General features: G+C 41.6%; 1 protein-coding gene across 2 annotated transcripts in view; it reads left to right on the top strand.

The window, feature by feature from the left end:
* The window catches only part of ZNF830 (zinc finger protein 830), a 262366-nt gene extending 246721 nt beyond the window's left edge, over positions 1–15645 (top strand). For both annotated transcript variants that reach the window (XM_069219545.1, XM_069219544.1), the window contains exons 9-10: positions 4721–4797; positions 12901–15645. In XM_069219545.1, coding sequence (XP_069075646.1) covers positions 4721–4797; positions 12901–13081 — 258 coding nt within the window. In that variant the 3' untranslated portion in view covers positions 13082–15645. The remainder of the gene's footprint in view (positions 1–4720; positions 4798–12900) is intronic.
* The last annotated feature ends 4327 nt before the right edge of the window (positions 15646–19972 follow it).

Here is a 19972-nt window from a genome sequence, read left to right as displayed (position 1 = left end):
TTCTTTTATGGCTAATCCCTTAGACCCAAAACGTTCTCCTGAATGGAAATAAACTGGAATGCTCAGAGTCATCACAATAGGGTTGTGGTCACTATGCTCCCTCTCCCTCACACCCCCCTGACACAACTAAATTGCACAGATCCCGAGTAACAAAAATGTAGTCAGTCACTGACCCTTAGCCCCAACCACCAAAGGTTGGTTTCTGGGTGGGAAGATCACCAATTTATTTCAATTACAATGACCAGACCAAGACTGGTGACTACTTCATAGAGCTTCCGCCAACCTAACATCCACAATTCCTGGGTTATAATGATAGTCCCTCAGCAGAATGGTACCTGGAAGGGTTGGATGGAGGCCCAGTTTGGCATTAAAATCCCCCCTACTGTAGCTTTAAAATTGTTGAACAAAAGAAATGATCTCTTTTTTTAAGATCTCCAGGAGGGTGAATAGAACTTCATTCTGGCAGCCCTATTCACAAACCGGATTGTAGAAGTTGACTACAAAAAATGACATTTATCAGAGAGAACTATCCAGACAATTAAAATACACTGGTACCTGCAGACTACCTTGGCAGCCATAGCAACTTTAGCAATATGAACTAGAGTTACCCCCACCTCCCTTCCCCCCGCCTTCTTGATGGTCCCTGGCAATTCTAAACGTTGCCACATTGTTCCTTTTCCCTCTTTCCTGTTTTCTTTTTTCTTTACTATTTTTTCCATTTTATCGCCTTACTGCCTGCTTTTCTGCCTAGACCAACTCATTGTAGTAATTTCTTGAGTCCCCGCTCCTCCAATTAAGTCTCCTTATGAGCACCTTCTGATTTTTGTTAGACTACTCGTCTTCCACAGATACATTTTACAGGACGGCCTCTATACATTACTCCTTTCTTATCGAATTTTTCATTTGTTTCCTACAGCACCTTTCCATTCACTCATGTAGCACATTCTTCTTCTTTTATGGAATTGGACATTTATTGAATATAGAATTTCTTGCTGGTGTTGCTGCTCTCTTTTGCTTTCCAGCTTATTTACATTCACCCTACAGGGTGCCTCTTCACCCTTCCCCATATCTCTTTGTTATGTTACATTTTTGTGAGACTGCCTCAGCCTTATCGTTGATAGGTTTCTTATCTCCTCTCCCCTCTGTCTCTTGCAGTCCTTTTTTCAGGCCAATTAAATATAGTCCTGATGATGAGCACCAACTTTCTCATGGGATGAAACACAGACAACTTAGTACATCTGTGAACCAGGGACTCAATTAATGCATTAATTCAATCACTGTTGGGTATGATTAATTGTAGTGAACCCAGTGGTCACGTGTCATTTTTTTCACAGCTCTGTACTTGACCTCCTTTAAGGCACTAGGCTGGAACCACATTAGAGCACTAAGCTCATTAGTAAAGTCAATATATTCAAACTGTGTAACTAATTTTATTAAGACTATCAATTACTCAAAAATGCAACGGTGTTACTGCATCCTTGTTTTCACCTTATGTATCATCATACCAATATATGACACATTTAATGGACATGTCACTCAACAAATTAGATGCACAGACTTGCATTTGGTATGATGTTTGGTCCAGGCCATGTTGTTCCAGAGTACGACCTATATAACAATAGAGGTCAAAGCACACATAGTGCATGTCCCACAGGGACAATGCTCAGCCACAGGGTTTCCTTCTAATGGCCTAGATGTCTTTTCCATTCACCTTCTTGGTCTTGTGTGAACCGAAGAGTATCTGAAACACTTGGCATGTTCAAAGGCAAACTGTAGAGAAGGAAAACACTTCTGACCCAGCTAAACAGTCAGAAGTTATAACCACACTTATGTTGGTCGTTTGAAATGTTTTCTCCCTTGTTTCTAAAAAGCACATCACTGGTTTGATAGTTGCCATTTTATATAAATGTTTGACTACTTTACAGAGAAGAGTCTGTGTCCTGCAGTCTATATTCTAGAGCATGTATCTCTTGTTTAAATTCTACATCAGTATTGTTTCTTCTATTGGGAAAACGATTAAATCAACCCTTACAAAGTCTTAGGATGAAAAGACCCTTGTGACGATTGTTAAAAGTCACCTCAGAGTTGTTCCAAATACATAGAACATCACTGCCCAAGGCCAGCTTATTTTCCTTAGGTTGTACCAAAGTGGTTGTCTCAGTTCAGGTTATATTTTGTATGAGAAATGAGAAACGGAGCAAAGCAAATTTTCATCCAAAGGAAGGTCATCAGAAATCTGTGTTTTTTGTTTTTTTTTGCTGCCTGGTGTTGCCTTATAGAAACACCTCTGAATAAGGCTGACTTAATTTTAAGGGTATGTCATCCAGGCACAATTTCTGGAAATGCTGTGTGGCGCTGTGTACATTTGGAGAAAAAGTGTGACAACTCCCTCGAGTTTGATACAGAGCTGGGCCACTCCAACTGCTTGGAGTCTGATTTCAACAACATGAGTCACTACAAGCGCTGATTTAGTTGGTCTCATCAGCAGCCTCAAGGGACTCCTCACATTTGTGGGCCTTGCAGAGGACCTGCCTGAAGATAGAGAAGACAGAGAATACCAGCTTGGTAGTCACCTTTTACATGATCAACTTTTAGTTCTCTTTGAGAGGTGTAGACAAGGTTGCTGGCAGTTGGCCTCGTTTAGCCAGAAATGGAGTGAGTTGACCTTGGATTGATGAACAGGGGTTTACATCCTTTTTTCTGACAGTCAATCTCTATTTCCCCCATTGTTTTCTCTCCACTACCCCAAACAAAGATGTTGATGTTGAGACTGGTTTGTAGCTCAATTTTTAGAAATGGGGCTATAGGGTTTTCAGTATTAGATGGTGGCTAAAGAGTGAGTTAAAAATATTTTCCTCAAGAAAAAGAAATTTAGCATGGCCCGCTGTGCTTCAGGTTTTGTAAGAGACCGATCTTGTACATGCTTCCACTTGCCAATGGGAAAGAGTAAAAGGCAGAATTCAGTGATTGTAATGAATGTAGACCATGTTCATTTCTCAATTAGAGATGGAGGGTTAAGGAATGTGGGAGTGTAGAAAATAGTGAAAAAAGGGAAAAGTAGTTCAGGGGAATCGTTTGGAATGGAAGTTTGAGAAAATAGGTGGAAACATGAACAAGTTAAAGGGTGTGAGAAGAATATGGGTAAAGAGGGGAAAAGTAGGTGTGCAAATCTTGAGAGCTTATATTCAAGATTAATCTAATTTCACCTTTACGAAAACATCCTATGCATTGGTTTTCACAAAATGAGAACTACCATACATCATAAACATTCTAAATATGTGGTTTAGCTGAAATGGTTTGTCACAACTGGTATTCATTGTTTATTTGGTTTTCCTCTGAAATTGCATTCAGTTGATGCAGACGTTATGTTTATCCTCCCATGATGCCGTTCCCATACAAGAAGGGCATTTACGGAAGAGAGCATGCCTGATGTTAGAGAAAACAATCTCACCAAAGTTACCCTCTGGTGAAAAACAGAATGAAAAAAATGTTAATGTTCTCTACGAAGCTGACTTCAAAAGATATTGTATGAAAACAACAATAGTGTTCAGTCAGTATTGTAGTTGTTGAAAGTCTTTTGTTCAGTGAGCCATAAAAATAAACTAATTGACCCTGAAGGCATGATGGGAACACCTTCATGACGGCTACATTTTCCCTTTTTCATTTTTTGTGAAATATTGTTTGACAGAATTTACTATTTGCTTTCATTTGTTTTAGAAGAAATGTAAAGGGAGATGGAAAATGTTACCTGTTATGGGCACACTTTTGCTGTTTTAAGACATTTCTCAAAATCTATTGTCAAAAGGTGGTTCTAATGATTTTTCACACAATGACTGTTAATAATTGAGTTCAGCCATTGGCTGGCACCACTTTAAGGGACTACATTTTGCTCTTGCACATGTGCAAATCCTCCTAAAAAGATGTGCACTTTAGTGCCAGGGCTGATAGGCCTGTCTCTGCTTTTCTTTCTGGTTTAATTCCATGTTTTGTAGTTTTTGCAATGGGTAATTTTTACTTACTTTTTCTTTCAACCATGCACACGCTACCTGTAGATAGAGGCATGTTTACCTTTTATTTTATTTAAACATTAAATGTCTATTTCGTATTGTATACAAAACAGATTAAAAATACCAGGCATGGGAGGGCCATGTAATTTGCTATTGCTGATGCTTGTTCTATTGTTTGTTTAAACAATTGTTTATTTACATGTGGCTTAGATTTGTACAGGCATCATAAAAATGTGTTTATGTATGCGTACACACACAGACTCTCTCTCCTTCGTGTCAGAAAATTCAGTGCCATTTTCAATGACTGAGATCTAGGGTTTCAAGTAAGTAAGAGATTTGATTCCCTTATGGGCTACAGGGGCAGAAGTACAAAGGCCTGGGCACGCGAGGTACACTTTACTTCCACATCATTCTCCCAGCCTACCAAGACATCATCTGGAGGGACAGTATCTATCCTAACTAATGATTGGCAGTACACATTCAGGGACCCGGAACACCTTCCAGCAGAGTCTGAAGGATCACAGGTATTCAGTTCCACCGGTGGAAAATAGTAGTCGTCAGGCCAGAAATTGCCAAACAGTTGCAGTTTGTCATTGATTTGCTGTCCCAGTTGTGCAGGAATTTTCATCTCTGTATTCATGCTTGCTTTGTTTAAAGTTCGGATTCTTCTTCTTTCCGAAATCTGAAGCAATATTAACCATTCACTGCTACAGGTGTCCGAAGCGATTGTGGCAGAAGAGGATGAAGAGGGACGATTAGACCGTCAGATTGAAGAAATTGATGATCAGATGTGAGTAGGTCATATTTCTTTCTCCGCCCTGATGCACTAGTTCTTCTTTGTCCTAATGGATGTTGGTCTTGTGGTATGTATTTTATCCCCCACTCCCTAAAATTTGTTGTGGGGCATTGATTGTGGTGAGTTGAAAGGAGAATGTGTTTCAGATTAAAAGCAGTCTGAAATATTTTGATCAAATTTGTCAGGAGAAGGACAGTCAGAAAATATTGCCATTGGAAATCTTACCTTAAACAATGTTTTGTATTTTTTAGATGTAATTCACTCACAGAATGTACAATTTTCTGTTTGGTTTGAGAAAATTAGCATATAGTTACACATTTATTTAACAGACTATACTGTAGTAATAGTGAAAATGTTACTTGAAAGAATCAGGATTTAAAAGCTTTGCGCAGATCGGGATTTAAGTTTAAGTTTAGGTTTACGTCTAACAGAGCTCCTATATTCCTTCCAGTTATTTGACAAGCACTTGAAACACCATTTTTTTGCCTTCTTAGTGAATGCATTGAACCCTGAATTGAAATCTTGGTCTCTGTCTTGGCATCCTTCTTCTTGAGACTTGTCTCTCTCCTCCTTCATTTAAGGTCAGTGAGGCCTATCAACGTGAGGGGAAATTGCGCACGAACTTCAGTGACATACACTGTAAACTTGTGCATCATCCGCATACTAGTGGAAATAGAACTGATAACTGTAGAGCAAATCAATGTGAGATCTTTTTTGTTGTTGATGAAAAGAGAGGAAACACAAGGGACTTTTACAGATAGGGAAGTAAAGTCCTTGAAGTTATACATTCTTTTGCTGCAGCAAGGAACACCTCAAGCTTCCTTAGCATGATCGTTTCCTCTCAATGTTTCTCCCTTGCTCTTTTGTTTAGTCTCTTACCACGTTGCTCTTTAGTCATTTCTTTCCTCTTCTCATCTCTCTCTTTGTTCCTCCCCATCCATTTTTGTACATTTACTTTAAATTTAAAGTGAAATTTATAACAATAGAAAGTAACTCAATCTTTAATTCCCCCCGGCTTTATTAATAGCCTCATACATGACACCCTGGATGATTAAAAGTAATTGGAGAATAAGCAGCTATTTATTTTAATTTTAAATAATTTTGGTTAAATGTGGATCATAAAGTGCTGCTGCCATTTCTGAGCACCGTAAATAGCAGATGATGTTATTACCCAATTTAATGCTACTCATTTGACCTACCTCATTGAATTGAATTCTTAGTCTGCCTTGCTGGGTTTCCAATTGTGACCTTCCAATCACTGCAGATATCAGTGTTGGATGTTGACTAACTGGCCCATCTTGCCAGTACGATTACATATAAACAGTATTTCTATACAACCTTGGAATAGTCAAAAACAATATAACAAATTACCTTACATATGACATTATAGTGCATTATGGCGTGCATGTCTGTTCATATTGTGTCTTTGACCCTTTACATGAGTGATAGTATTAATGATTCATAGAAAGTATAATATCCATAAACAGATACACACCCCACTTGTTTAAATACATTTTATACATGTTGTTACTGTGCAGAAACTGAATAATGTTGACAATACATTTTCTATGCAGTTCCTCAGGGCACTTAAGATGTGGTGTTTGTGAATGTTAGTGTAGAATAGTGAATGATGGGTAGAGGCTACGGATGGCTGTATATGTTATGTTCTTAATTCATGTAGCACTAACAGTCTTTATATTGAACACAAAAAGGGACTGTTGGAATGCTTGAATGATTCACAGCCACATGTATTTACTGGGGCCATAAACCAGTTCATTGCTTTCATTTTTTTGCCCACTGTGGCACTCCTGACAAATACCAGTCATATGTAAATCAGTCTTGGTCCTCCTCCAGTATGAACAGTTCAGCCCAATCTGCATGCCGGGCCCCATCTACATAAGAATATAATAAACTTCAGACTGTTTTGGTGTTTTTGGACCTAGTCACCATGAAGCAACTTAAGTCTAGTGGCACAGCCTGTGTACATCTGTCCCACCTAAGGAGGTTCCACTGAGAAAAACTAAAAAGTAACAAGTGAGTAATTGAATTATCAGCCTTTGATAATTACAGTGGTCATACTCCAGTCCGTCCACAATGCTTCTTCAGACCGAACCCATTAATGTGCCGGACAGTCTTGGTCCAGCCCCTGGAAGAACAGCCCAGCCCAAACATCTCATTTCTCCTTTATTTGCCCCCAACACCTCCTTGTTATGTAAAATAATAATAATAATCTGCTTGTCTTAGTTGGTGCTGTGCAGGGAGGAGACCGATTATGGTAGCATTGTCATTATATCATAAGTTTGATAAGACCTGCTCATATTACTGCAGGGTTTGTGTTTGTGCCATATATTTGGATGTGTGCATTCTCAGTGTATCCAGAGGCCCTGTTTATGAATAGGTTCTGTTTAGGCAGGCTTTATGGTCACAGTATGTCTCTGAATATGCCAGCACTTTCATAATGAGTGAACTCTCTTTACAGTAGAGTTTTGGGGACATTAGTGTTCTAATAATGCCCTTGCTCCTTTTCTTACCATATTTTTAAAGGAAGCATGTTGTGCATTGCTCTGGCAACTATCAACTTCTTTTTTTTTTTCTTTGTAAAGTCGTTAGTACGTTATGTTTTGTTTCTGTAAACAAACTCAGGTTATTGTCGTTGTACAGCACCTAAGATGCCAACTGATCGTCAAGAAAACTGCTGCCACCGTACGACCTTACCCACTTGAATGCCCTGTATAATCTTTGGCAAATTACATCACCTGTCGAGCTCTGTGCCTTGTTTGCCTAACTCATGAGTTTATAAACAGTTGTATCAGGGGCTGGACAATTATATTTTACATATAGATATATTCACCAAGGTAGTGTCAGAATCAAAATGTCATGTGACACATTTTCCACATTTGATTTTGGCTTACACATACGGGGGCAAATATTCTCATGTGAGTAAATGTAGTGCAAGTAGGGTGTGTCCTGGGGCCAGAATTCCATTGTTTTTTCTGCACACCCAGAAACTTAAACATTCATGGGTATTTAAAAAAAAGAGTTTTCCCCATTGGGAAATCTACTGTTCCCATGGAGAAAAATAGAAACTGTAAAGTTAGCAAGTTCAATTACACTTTCTGAGTAGATTTCCTAACTAGCATATATCCACTTGTTTGTTTGCACATGAGAAAATGGAATGCACAAAGGGTTGCTCAGATTACACTTTGAGAATCGACTGTGTAGGAAGTTGGCTCTGTATGTGCTATTTCAAAGTAAGGAATAGCATGCACAGAGTCCAAGGGTTCCCCTTAGAGGTAAAATAGTGGTAAAAAGAGATAATACTAATGCTCTATTTTGTGGTAGTGTGGTCGAGCAGTAGGCTTATCCAAGGAGTAGTGTTAAGCATTTGTTGTACATACACATAGACAATAAATGAGGTACACACACTCAGAGACAAATCCAGCCAATAGGTTTTGTATAGAAAAATATATTTTCTTAGTTTATTTTAAGAACCACAGGTTCAAATTCTACATGTAATATCTTGTTCGAAAGGTATTGCAGGTAAGTACTTTAGGAACTTCAAGTCATAAAAATTGCATGTATACTTTTCAAGTTATTGACAAATAGCTGTTTTAAAAGTGGACACTTAGTGCAATTTTCACAGTTCCTGGGGGAGGTAAGTTTTTGTTAGTTTTACCAGGTAAGTAGGACACTTACAGGGTTCAGTTCTTGGTCCAAGGTAGCCCACCGTTGGGGGTTCAGAGCAACCCCAAAGTCACCACACCAGCAGCTCAGGGCCGGTCAGGTGCAGAGTTCAAAGTGGTGCCCAAAACACATAGGCTAGAATGGAGAGATGGGGGTGCCCCGGTTCCGGTCTGCTTGCAGGTAAGTACCCGCGTCTTCGGAGGGCAGACCAGAGGGGTTTTGTAGGGCACCGGGGGGGACACAAGCCCACACAGAAATTTCACCCTCAGCGGCGCGGGGGCGGCCGGGTGCAGTGTAGAAACAGGCGTCGGGTTCGCAATGTTAGTCTATGAGAGATCTCGGGATCTCTTCAGCGCTGCAGGCAGGCAAGGGGGGGATTCCTCGGGGAAACCTCCACTTGGGCAAGGGAGAGGGACTCCTGGGGGTCACTTCTCCAGTGAAAGTCCGGTCCTTCGGGTCCTGGGGGCTGCGGGTGCAGGGTCTCTCCCAGGCGTCGGGACTTTGGATTCAAAGAGTCGCGGTCAGGGGAAGCCTCGGGATTCCCTCTGCAGGCGGCGCTGTGGGGGCTCAGGGGGGACAGGTTTTGGTACTCACAGTATCAGAGTAGTCCTGGGGTCCCTCCTGAGGTGTTGGATCTCCACCAGCCGAGTCGGGGTCGCCGGGTGCAGTGTTGCAAGTCTCACGCTTCTTGCGGGGAGCTTGCAGGGTTCTTTCAAAGCTGCTGGAAACAAAGTTGCAGCCTTTCTTGGAGCAGGTCCGCTGTCCTCGGGAGTTTCTTGTCTTTTCGAAGCAGGGGCAGTCCTCAGAGGATGTCGAGGTCGCTGGTCCCTTTGGAAGGCGTCGCTGGAGCAGGATCTTTGGAAGGCAGGAGACAGGCCGGTGAGTTTCTGGAGCCAAGGCAGTAGTCGTCTTCTGGTCTTCCTCTGCAGGGGTTTTCAGCTAGGCAGTCCTTCTTCTTGTAGTTGCAGGAATCTAATTTTCTAGGGTTCAGGGTAGCCCTTAAATACTAAATTTAAGGGCGTGTTTAGGTCTGGGGGGTTAGTAGCCAATGGCTACTAGCCCTGAGGGTGGGTACACCCTCTTTGTGCCTCCTCCCAAGGGGAGGGGGTCACAATCCTAACCCTATTGGGGGAATCCTCCATCTGCAAGATGGAGGATTTCTAAAAGTCAGAGTCACCTCAGCTCGGGACACCTTAGGGGCTGTCCTGACTGGCCAGTGACTCCTCCTTGTTTTTCTCATTATTTTCTCCGGCCTTGCCGCCAAAAGTGGGGCCTGGCCGGAGGGGGCGGGCAACTCCACTAGCTGGAGTGTCCTGCTGGGTTGGCACAAAGGAGGTGAGCTTTTGAGGCTCACCGCCAGGTGTGACAATTCCTGCCTGGGGGAGGTGTTAGCATCTCCACCCAGTGCAGGCTTTGTTACTGGCCTCAGAGTGACAAAGGCACTCTCCCCATGGGGCCAGCAACATGTCTCGGTTTGTGGCAGGCTGCTAAAACTAGTCAGCCTACACAGATAGTCGGTTAAGTTTCAGGGGGCACCTCTAAGGTGCCCTCTGGGGTGTATTTTACAATAAAATGTACACTGGCATCAGTGTGCATTTATTGTGCTGAGAAGTTTGATACCAAACTTCCCAGTTTTCAGTGTAGCCATTATGGTGCTGTGGAGTTCGTGTTTGACAAACTCCCAGACCATATACTCTTATGGCTACCCTGCACTTACAATGTCTAAGGTTTTGTTTAGACACTGTAGGGGTACCATGCTCCTGCACTGGTACCCTCACCTATGGTATAGTGCACCCTGCCTTAGGGCTGTAAGGCCTGCTAGAGGGGTGTCTTACCTATACTGCATAGGCAGTGAGAGGCTGGCATGGCACCCTGAGGGGAGTGCCATGTCGACTTACTCGTTTTGTCCTCACTAGCACACACAAGCTGGCAAGCAGTGTGTCTGTGCTGAGTGAGAGGTCTCCAGGGTGGCATAAGACATGCTGCAGCCCTTAGAGACCTTCCTTGGCTTCAGGGCCCTTGGTACTAGAAGTACCAGTTACAAGGGACTTATCTGGATGCCAGGGTCTGCCAATTGTGGATACAAAAGTACAGGTTAGGGAAAGAACACTGGTGCTGGGGCCTGGTTAGCAGGCCTCAGCACACTTTCAATTGTAAACATAGCATCAGCAAAGGCAAAAAGTCAGGGGGCAACCATGCCAAGGAGGCATTTCCTTACAGACTGTCACAGCGTTCCAGTAAACCTTTCAATTCCTGAGAGTCATAGATCTGCGAATGCCTCTTCACTGCCCCTTCCAGCTGTGGAAAGGAGATCGCTGGAGACATTTGTAGCTCCTCTGCTGGTCACAAAATGAGGAAAGCGATGGTGGTGATTCAACTTAATGAAATTTGGAGACACTGATCAAGTGTGCCCCTAGCTCTTGAGTTTCATCTTGGTTTGAGGGCTTTGGCACACTCAACTTATGGTTCTCCAATCCACCTTTCCCCTCCACATTGCCTTTGACCTCAAATACATTCACCATTTGTCACCCTCCGCCTGACTCTTACCCTTTATCTTCCCAAAATCGCTCCCTTGTGCCAAGTTAAAGACACTCTATTTGTATGGATTGTGGTCAGGAACACAGCAGCAAGAAGAAACATTTAAGTATACCAGGCAAATGCATGTTTGGAATTAATCCTCATAGCTGACATGTTAGTGCCATAGTCTGAACCTGCATGCAATGTCATTTCTTCTCTTGTAATAGCCAAGCATGTGCCCTTTGTGGAAACTACCTGCAGGGTGTGATCGAAAGAAAAAAACATTTGGGTCAACCCAGAGCCTCCTTGAAGCAGAAGAATAAGCTTATGTCAGGCTCAATATGTTCCAACTTTCAAGATGGCCTCCCGTGTTCATTAAGCAAGAGAACCTCCTCTCCAGTTGAGCACCTGTGGCCATTGAGTCACAGGGCATACAGTGCAGCACTACAATGTTTGGCTCGCCTCTCAGTGTAGCTAATGGCCCAGAGAGCATGGGCGAAGAATGGGGCTGAAGGGCAGTAAGTCCTGCTTCTCACTGCTGAGAGCTCCTCATCGCTCTGGCCCTAGGTGTGTTACCCTCCAAAGTCAGGGTTTTAATGCGAAGATATCAAGATTCAACCTTTAACTATTACTGCCTGTCTGAAACCCCCCCTAAATGGTAACTTCTCACAATTGCAGTAATTTAAGATTTCTTCAAAGGTCTGAAAAGAAACTTCCTCAGGTCAGGACACCAGTTGCAGCCTGGCAATTAACTTTATCCAAAGTTGAACAGTATTGGGTTTGAACGCAAACATCGATTTGAAGCCAAATAATTGACTTGACAAATGGCTCTTCTTATTGGATCCTCTGCATCTACAGGGAGGGTGAGAAAAATCCACGTTCTTTCAATGGCTGAGGGATTTTAGGTTTTCCATCCATGACTTGTTTTCATAACACATCCTTTTCATTTTGCCTATATTGGGGTCTGTTTCATTGCAACCCAGCTCTGTTTGCCTAATGCTTTCCAAAATCCATCTACTCGAGTTGAACAAGACATACCTGTTCAAACACATACGCACCCGGTCACTCACTACTTCCTAATCTGGAGAGTAAAAGAGGCTTCAAAAGAGTCTAGACACCTTCCAGGATGGATTGAACTGTACAAAATTGTCCAACCAGAAAGCTGAAAGACCTTTCCGAGGTAGATAAAAAGTCAATTTTACTTAATAACAAGCGGTAACTGCAGCTTCCTTTGAAGTACCCCTTTAGTAGCTTATTTGTAGAGCTGTAACTTGGTGTTCACTGCACACTTTTTGTGTCCAGTACCAATTAGAATTGGATTCGGGGACCAATACTTAAATACGATAAGCCTTCCTCAATATCCCACTTGGCTTAAAAAAAAAAAAAGGAATTTTTACAATTCCGTACTAGTTAGTTACAAGTATGAAATATATTTTCAGATAATAAATCAGCATCCCTTGCTGTAGAAGGAAATGTTATAGCTGTAACAATAGATTTTGTGTGATTCTACCCTGTATTCTTAAACAGCTTATCCTCCCCCCAGTTAGAGGTTTACTGTCTGACTTCTTACAGAAAACTAGAAAACTGAAGTGAATTGGTTACCCTTGGTTATACTTTCCTACCTCAACATAAACTCCACCAGCTATAATGCATAAAGTAGCAGGCACCTCTAGAAGTTAGCGGTCCATCCTCAGCTGTTATTTCTCATTTTAGATTTTTTTTTCAAAGTTTTTTGTTTTTTGTGGAACATGTACGTTTTTGACGGAATTATCCTGAGATTATGAATCCAAAAAGGATATCCTTGCAGTGACCTCCTTTTACAGGTATGTAACTTCTTAATAGATAAAACATTTTCCCTGTGAATATAAACCAACTCACTGATTTTAAATTTTACAGGGAGTGTTACCGTCGTATTGAGCTTCTACGAAATCGTCAGGAAATGTTGAAAGACGCGTTTTTGAGTGCCATGAAATCTGGAACTTCTCAAGAACAAGACGATGATAATAGCGAAAGTGATGATGGGGAATTGCAAGTTCTGTTGTCCCAAGACTGGCGAGTTAAAGGGGCTTTGTTGTAAACGTTTCCAATGAGACTGCGATTTTGCAGCCTTCTGTTTACTAAAAGTTAGTTTTCCTAGATCTTTCAGCAGTCCTCCATTATCACTGAAGAGCAGGAAAAATATTTTCATACCGCTGGATGAAATACAATCTATTCTCCCAAACTCTATGGATAGTCGGTATTTTGTGTTTATATAGATTGCAGATTACTTGTGTTTATACATTTATCATAGATAAGGTCCTGAAAACAACTGGCCTGGCAGAAAAAGTCAACACACTTCCAACAACTAATCTGTTTGTTTCTACTCAATCTGCAAAAACGAACCGTATACTATGGGATATTTTCAGACATGTTGCGATAACTTTACTGTTATAACAGCATGGAATGAGTTTCATTGGAAGTAATCCAGGTATTAAAAGGAAGAGTGCTTTTGCAGCCGTTGTGATGCATTGTAGATTTTTGTATTGCATTGAGTGTTTTGGCTATTTTATGCAATTGATGAACCAGAGATGGGCCACATTTTACTTGTACACTGTTTTCACTCCCCACATAGATGTGCTGGCCCGTGTGGTGTCATTTTGTTGTCTGTGCACTAAACAACCTGAATTGTCTCTAATTGCAATTTAAGTATTGTGATTTCAACCAACAGAATGTGATGGAACACTACTGAATTTTTAGTTGCCTGAGAGACAGATGCAAAAGGTATGTGTTGAGTGCTACAGTGACAGAGTAGATTTGAATGAACCATGGGTTTCAGAGGGAATCTATTCAAATGTTTTGTTCTAGTGCAAAATGCAGTCACCTGGCGCACAAGTTTGCAGTCCTGGGGCTATATTACACAAAGTTTCCTGAGGGTGCATCAGGTGTATGTGCCCGCTTTGTGTGCCTTTGGGCACTTTGGTATTACAGAAGGGACTTTAAGAGATATTAACGTGAGTGTGTTTCCTTATTAGCATGGGGGCATGGACCAATGCAAATAAGATAGTTACTTTGACTCTATACCCTTGCCTTATTACAGAAGCAGAGGCAATCCAACCCTTAGGAGGCGCAGTGACAGTACGCCACAAAAAGGTGGTGCAATGTTAGCACGTCCCTGATGGCAGTCTCCTGGAAGGGGGAAAGCTATTGACTTTCTCCAGACATCCCATAATTGGTAGATGTAGTCACTCACTGCACCTGCCTGCAGGGGAATCTCTGTGCCCTCTTTATAGTACTGCCAGATTGCTGCCTGCATAGAAAAACACAGAGCTGCTTAGATGCACTCACTCTGTATTTCAGTGAATCAAGTTGGCAGCTGTCCTGGGGCAGTGTACTCATGGTAATAGGGCCCATTTTCTTGGTCAGGCCAGGTGCACCTTTTAAGAGGGGCACCATGGCAGAAATAGGGAAAGTGAGCCCTATCTTTAATATGGGGATAAGTTGCTAAGCAGGTGCTGGGCGGATTTCTGAAAATTTTATTTTGCGTCATTCATGAAAATTGGTAGCTATGACTACCTCACTCCGGAATATAACAAAAAGACCTGTTTGTAAAGAATTTAGCAAGCATCATTCATGTACGAACTTTGAACAGCAATACACTCTTTGTATTTAAAAAACAATTAATAAGTACCAGGGAACCCAGCAAATCCTTCTGCAAGATGTCGTGCACCTCCCTGATCCATGGCCCACACTTCTGTATCTTTTTCCTGTTGGTTCGCTGTCAGGGAGAATTTAATTGTTGGCTAAGTGCTAGTGGGTAAGGGAGGCCAATTTAGATATTAGTGCCTCAAAGTGGTACATCCATAGAGAGTGCTGGTGAAGATTACTTGTGGTGTCCCTAAGCAGTTTCAAGTGAATAGGTGAGCCCAGCAAATGGATGAGCACACGCCAGCATTCTGCTTTGACTAGTTTTTTAACTCCAGGCAGAGAACAACCCAAATGGAACCGGAGCAGAATCATAACTGAGTGCTGTGGCCAAACTGGAGCCTTTCTGGTATATGTTGACGGGTCCCTTCTATCCACAGAGGCAGCAGTATTTGTAAGGTTTTATCTAGGCCCAGGGTTAGTCCCCACAACAGCTTTTTGTTTTATATCTAGGAACCCCCATCATTCACTGACAGTGCGCAACGAGAGCAGCATCAGACGCCACCACAGAACAGATGTATTTCATACTTCAGTAGCTCTCAAGCTACACACATTGCATCTCAGGAGTGGAATTCAACTACCCACTTGGAAATCATCAGAAAGGAACATCTGTCAGACTGCCATCAAATCTCAGTCTACTTGGTTGGAATAACTTTTGTTTTCACAGAGGTGAAGAGACAAAGTATGACCGTATGGTTGGTGACAGTTTACGTAATTTAAAAGTTGAGAAAAATATGCACGTTTCTTTTTTCGGTTGCACTAAATTCCACCAAATCGAAAAGGAAGAGGGGTAAAGGAGATGTTTATATGTTATGTCTATAACCTATTTATTTATATCCTTCCCCCCTACACATCAAACAGAAGTGTTCTTACATTAAATAATGGAGACATGCAATGAAGAGAGCTTTCATGCAGAATATGTAATTAATAAAATGTTTTGAAATAAAAAATTAAGGACCACTCGTCGACTGATGCTTGCTTGTAAATTGGTTGCAAGTCCAGGACATCTTGGTCCTTCACTTAAAGTTGGGTTTTAGCAATTTTATAATGTACTCCTTAATTTGTTCGTTTTCTGGTTCAGTATTGCGTCTAACATTTTTTCTTTTTTTTGTTCTCTTCAGATTTGCCAATATAAGCAGTAGTATGTTGTTGCAGTAGGCTCTCTCCTCATAAACTAGCTTCTAATGGGTGATCACATGAACATCAGACATCAATTTCAATTGAAAATACCTGTATCTCGGGTTTAGAATAGACTCCCTTTAAAGCCCAGATTCACACAGCTCTGTTTGTGAGTAAAGGTGACCTACTCCTGAATTTCTGGCAGCAGGCCCTCCCTCCTCTAAGAGTAGATATTTGTAAATGTACTTCCATCAGCGTAAAAAGATTAATGTAACTTTGGCCTTGTCTGACAGTCTTCATCTCCCTTTAAACGTGTTGGTAAAGTGCTAAGCAATATGTGTTTTAAATATGTGTATAATTAACAGTTTGTAAAAGTGAGCATGGATTCAGTTAAACGGAGTGAACATAAAAATAGAGAAGAGATTGTCAAGCTTTCCGTGAGTGATAGTGAAACAATGTTACTGTTTAGTTGGAGAATTTACTTCTAGACTAGCAAAATGAGTACGTGGTCAGCATTTCTCCTCAGTGTATAATATTGCACGTGTTCTTTTACTTTTTCTTTAACTTTCAGTTATGCACACAATCTCTTTATTGAATTTCTCCACACACCAAGACTTTCTTTAAGTCTCATCATGATGTTCTCAATTGTTTAAAGCAAGTGTTTAGAAACCGTTCCCCTTCATTAACCTATGAGAACATGGACTGCTGATGACTCAAGTGTGTAGCAACGTTTAAAAAAAAAAAAAAGCCATTTATTCTGCTCTTGACGTTTTATTCATTGACTTCACACTGGTTAATAATCTGTACTGTAGGAGTAGTATAAATACTTTATTTGTTCATCGATGATCATCAAAGTGCAAATAGCATACATTACATTTAAAACAGACGTCAACAATATGAGCTTAAAAGCCTTGTTTTAAAATACCGTGTTCCTTTAAAGGTGAGGGATTGCTCCAATACACTCTCAGACCTTAAAATGCCCCAAACCCCTTTACCCTCAGCAGAACTCGAGTTTCCCGGTTACCAAGAACCCGCAAAAAGTGCATTGATTTGTCCAGCAAAGTCGACTAGTATCAAAATAAGTGAAATAATATCTTCCAATTAAATATTAATCAATTTATGTTAAAAACATGTGACTCCCACACCAAAATGACAGCAAAAATCTGCTGACAGAGAATACAGTTGCCTCTGTTGTATCATATTTTAAAATTCTTAAGGCTTTCAGATGGGGTGTTATTCCAAGGTACAGGCAAATTGGACAAATCGATCTCCTATGCAGTTCACAGTACTCTAGGCATGCAGATAAGACATAGGCTTCAGTCTCGTTTGCTAAACCACATGCAGGGCACAAACTCAAGCTGGTGCCCCTCTGCCACCTACTGATACGGGGACATAGAGGTAGTGTGCCAATCCTAAATCGAATATACAAGCTTTTGGCAAGAGCAGGAGTGATCTTATCGAGAAATGGTTCAAAACATGGGAACAACTTTATCTCCAAGAACCTGCTCATCACCATGGGTATCTATCAAAACTCGTTGCTCATTTGTATACTCCCAGTAACGTTTTTTGACTACATGAATATCAGCTTTGCGTAAGCAGTCTGGCTCATCCCTAAATTTATCCAGATTCAGTCTGCTAAACCAGTTACTCACTGCCTTCATCCAGGGAATGTGGTTGATATTGGCTGGGATAATCATATCCCTTAGGGAGTCCCTATAATGGCTCAGTTCTCTAGTGGACCACAAGCGAACCAAATAGGCCAGGGGCTTAGAGCTGCCAAATTCGCTATTCTGTGTAGGTTTAGATCCAAATAAAGAGGGCTCGATGGAGTGTGTGCAGGTAACTTTAAAAGTTTCCTTACAAATTTATTTTCTGCAGTAGTTAAAACAGTCCATGTTTCTATGTCCCCACAATTCTGCACCAAAAAGGGTAGCTCCTTGTGCCTTAGCTTGATAGACTGCTTGGGCTGGAGAAACAGATCGTGAGCTGGTGGTCTTAAGGACCCTTATGATAGCATTGGAACTGTGCTAAATTGTTAGAGAGGACTTTGGTAACTGAGACTGCCATTTTTGATCACTGGTTAGTTGGACCCTTCAGTAGTCAAAGGATTTAATCCTCTCTAGTATTTCGCTGCCCGCTCTGATTGGCCTTATCCTTGTTCTCCTTTGCCCAAAGATCATATATTTAGGCTTCCCTACATTCAGCTCTAGTCCTCTGGAATTACACAAATTCATGAATTTATCGATGAGGACCTGAAGCCCCATTGGTGATTTTGAAATTAGTAGGGAGTCATCAGCGAAGAGTAAAAAAGGGATTTTTGCGTTATTCACTGCAGGGGAGTCATTCTCAAATTAAAGGAGTTCCTTTACCACATAGTTCATGTAGAGTGTGAATAGTGTGGGGGCAAGTACACACCCTTGACGTACACCGCATCTGATGGCAAACTTATCGGTCATTTCTCCTCTTTTGCTCCATCACACCTGAGCATAGTTCTTGGAGAATAGCCTGATGATCAATACAAGCAAATTTAGGGGGGACTCCCATATTAGACAATACTTGCCACAGCGTATTGCATGGGATGGAATGAAAAAAAGGCTTGAGATCTACAAAGGCTACAGAGAGCCCCTGTCTTGCTAGTAGCACAGATACACCAACCTGAACCGTGGTGTTGGTCTTGGGGTGGAAACCTGCCTGTAATGGGGTCAACATTTTCTCATATTTGAACCACAATAGTAATTTCTCTAGGATTTTTCTGGCAAAAAGTTTCTGGAGGTTATCGGTGAGACATATTGGTCTATAATTTGAGGGGCAGCTGGCATCCCCTTTTTTGTAGATCGGAATGATCTCAACACCCCTCCATGTCTCAGGCATAGCCCCGCCTCTAGAAATTGCATTAGATAATAAGTTTATGTAGCTACTCCAGACTAATGTCTCAGATTTGCATAGGTCACTTGGGATTTTATCTGGACTAGGTGCCTTGGGACACTTCAGGGCATTAATTGCTCTGACTGTATCAGCTAAGCTAAACACTACTGGGCCCATCTCTCCCGTTACTTCCTGCCCACAGACAATCTCCCCTGTGGGAGCGTCGTCCTTGTTACATTCACACTCAGGAGTATTCTCAAGTGCATAGAGAGTAGTAAAATGGAAGACCCAACGGTCAGGGTTTATATGATAGCGAAGAGGGTTCGTGTCATCTGACCTTGCTGTGGCTGCCAGCTTCCAGGAAGTCTGTGTCTCTCTCTTTTCTGCTGCTTTTAACATATCACACCAGATCAAGTCATCCCTCTCTTTTGAATGTAGTATGAAGAACTTTACTGTATTCTCGTCTGGCTTCCATTATCCCCACTCTACCACCCTCCTTTAAGGCCTTTCTCAGCTGGGCTTTTGCGGTTTTACAATCTACATTGAACCAACTCGTTGTTTCACCCCTTCCCTCCTTCCCGTGATTGTCCCAATAAAACAGTTCCTTCAGTTTGATGAATAACTGATTATGCACATTTAAAATCAGGATGTCTGAGGGTTGATATCCCTCATATCCGGAGAGATGGAATACAAAAAGATTGTAGATCTTTAGATACATGTTCTGATTTGATATCATAGCAGGTCAGGAGAGATAGTGGCCATTGCTGGCCCACAATAGGCTCAGGTACCGTCATTTCATAGGTGTTAGTTGCTTTCCTCACTAAGTCCCCTGATGGCAGTAAAAACAGAGAATTATGGTCGCTATTCAAGCATTTTTCGACTATCATATCTCTTAGAAGACCCCACAATCTCACATCTAATAAGATGTAATCAATGACACTAGAGTGGCTACCCCGCTTAAAAGTTTTGGCCAGCCCATGATCGGATGCTGTGCGGCCATTACAAGTTCTTAATCCCCTACTAACCATCAGGGACACAGTCTTAAGGGGAGTGGCTGAATTGTTGCTGCAAAAATTCCTGGCTTTAGGAGGAATGTTCCACAGTTCATCCTCTGAATCGGTAATCTCCTTCAAAAGTGGGGAAGGCTCAAATGTAGTGTTAAAATCACCTGCCAGTATAATCTTTACTCCAGTGTTAATATTTTCTAATGTCTCCTCTAGTAGAGATAGATTTGGGGCCTAATTGCTCCCTGTTCCCCATCATACATAGATATTAATAAAAGTGATACGTGCACCAGAGGGAA

This window comes from Pleurodeles waltl, chromosome 2_2 (assembly GCF_031143425.1).
Source record: "Pleurodeles waltl isolate 20211129_DDA chromosome 2_2, aPleWal1.hap1.20221129, whole genome shotgun sequence".
Lineage (NCBI taxonomy): Eukaryota > Metazoa > Chordata > Amphibia > Caudata > Salamandridae > Pleurodeles > Pleurodeles waltl.
Note: the sequence above shows the minus strand (reverse complement) of the source record. Positions and strands in the feature narration are given on the sequence as shown.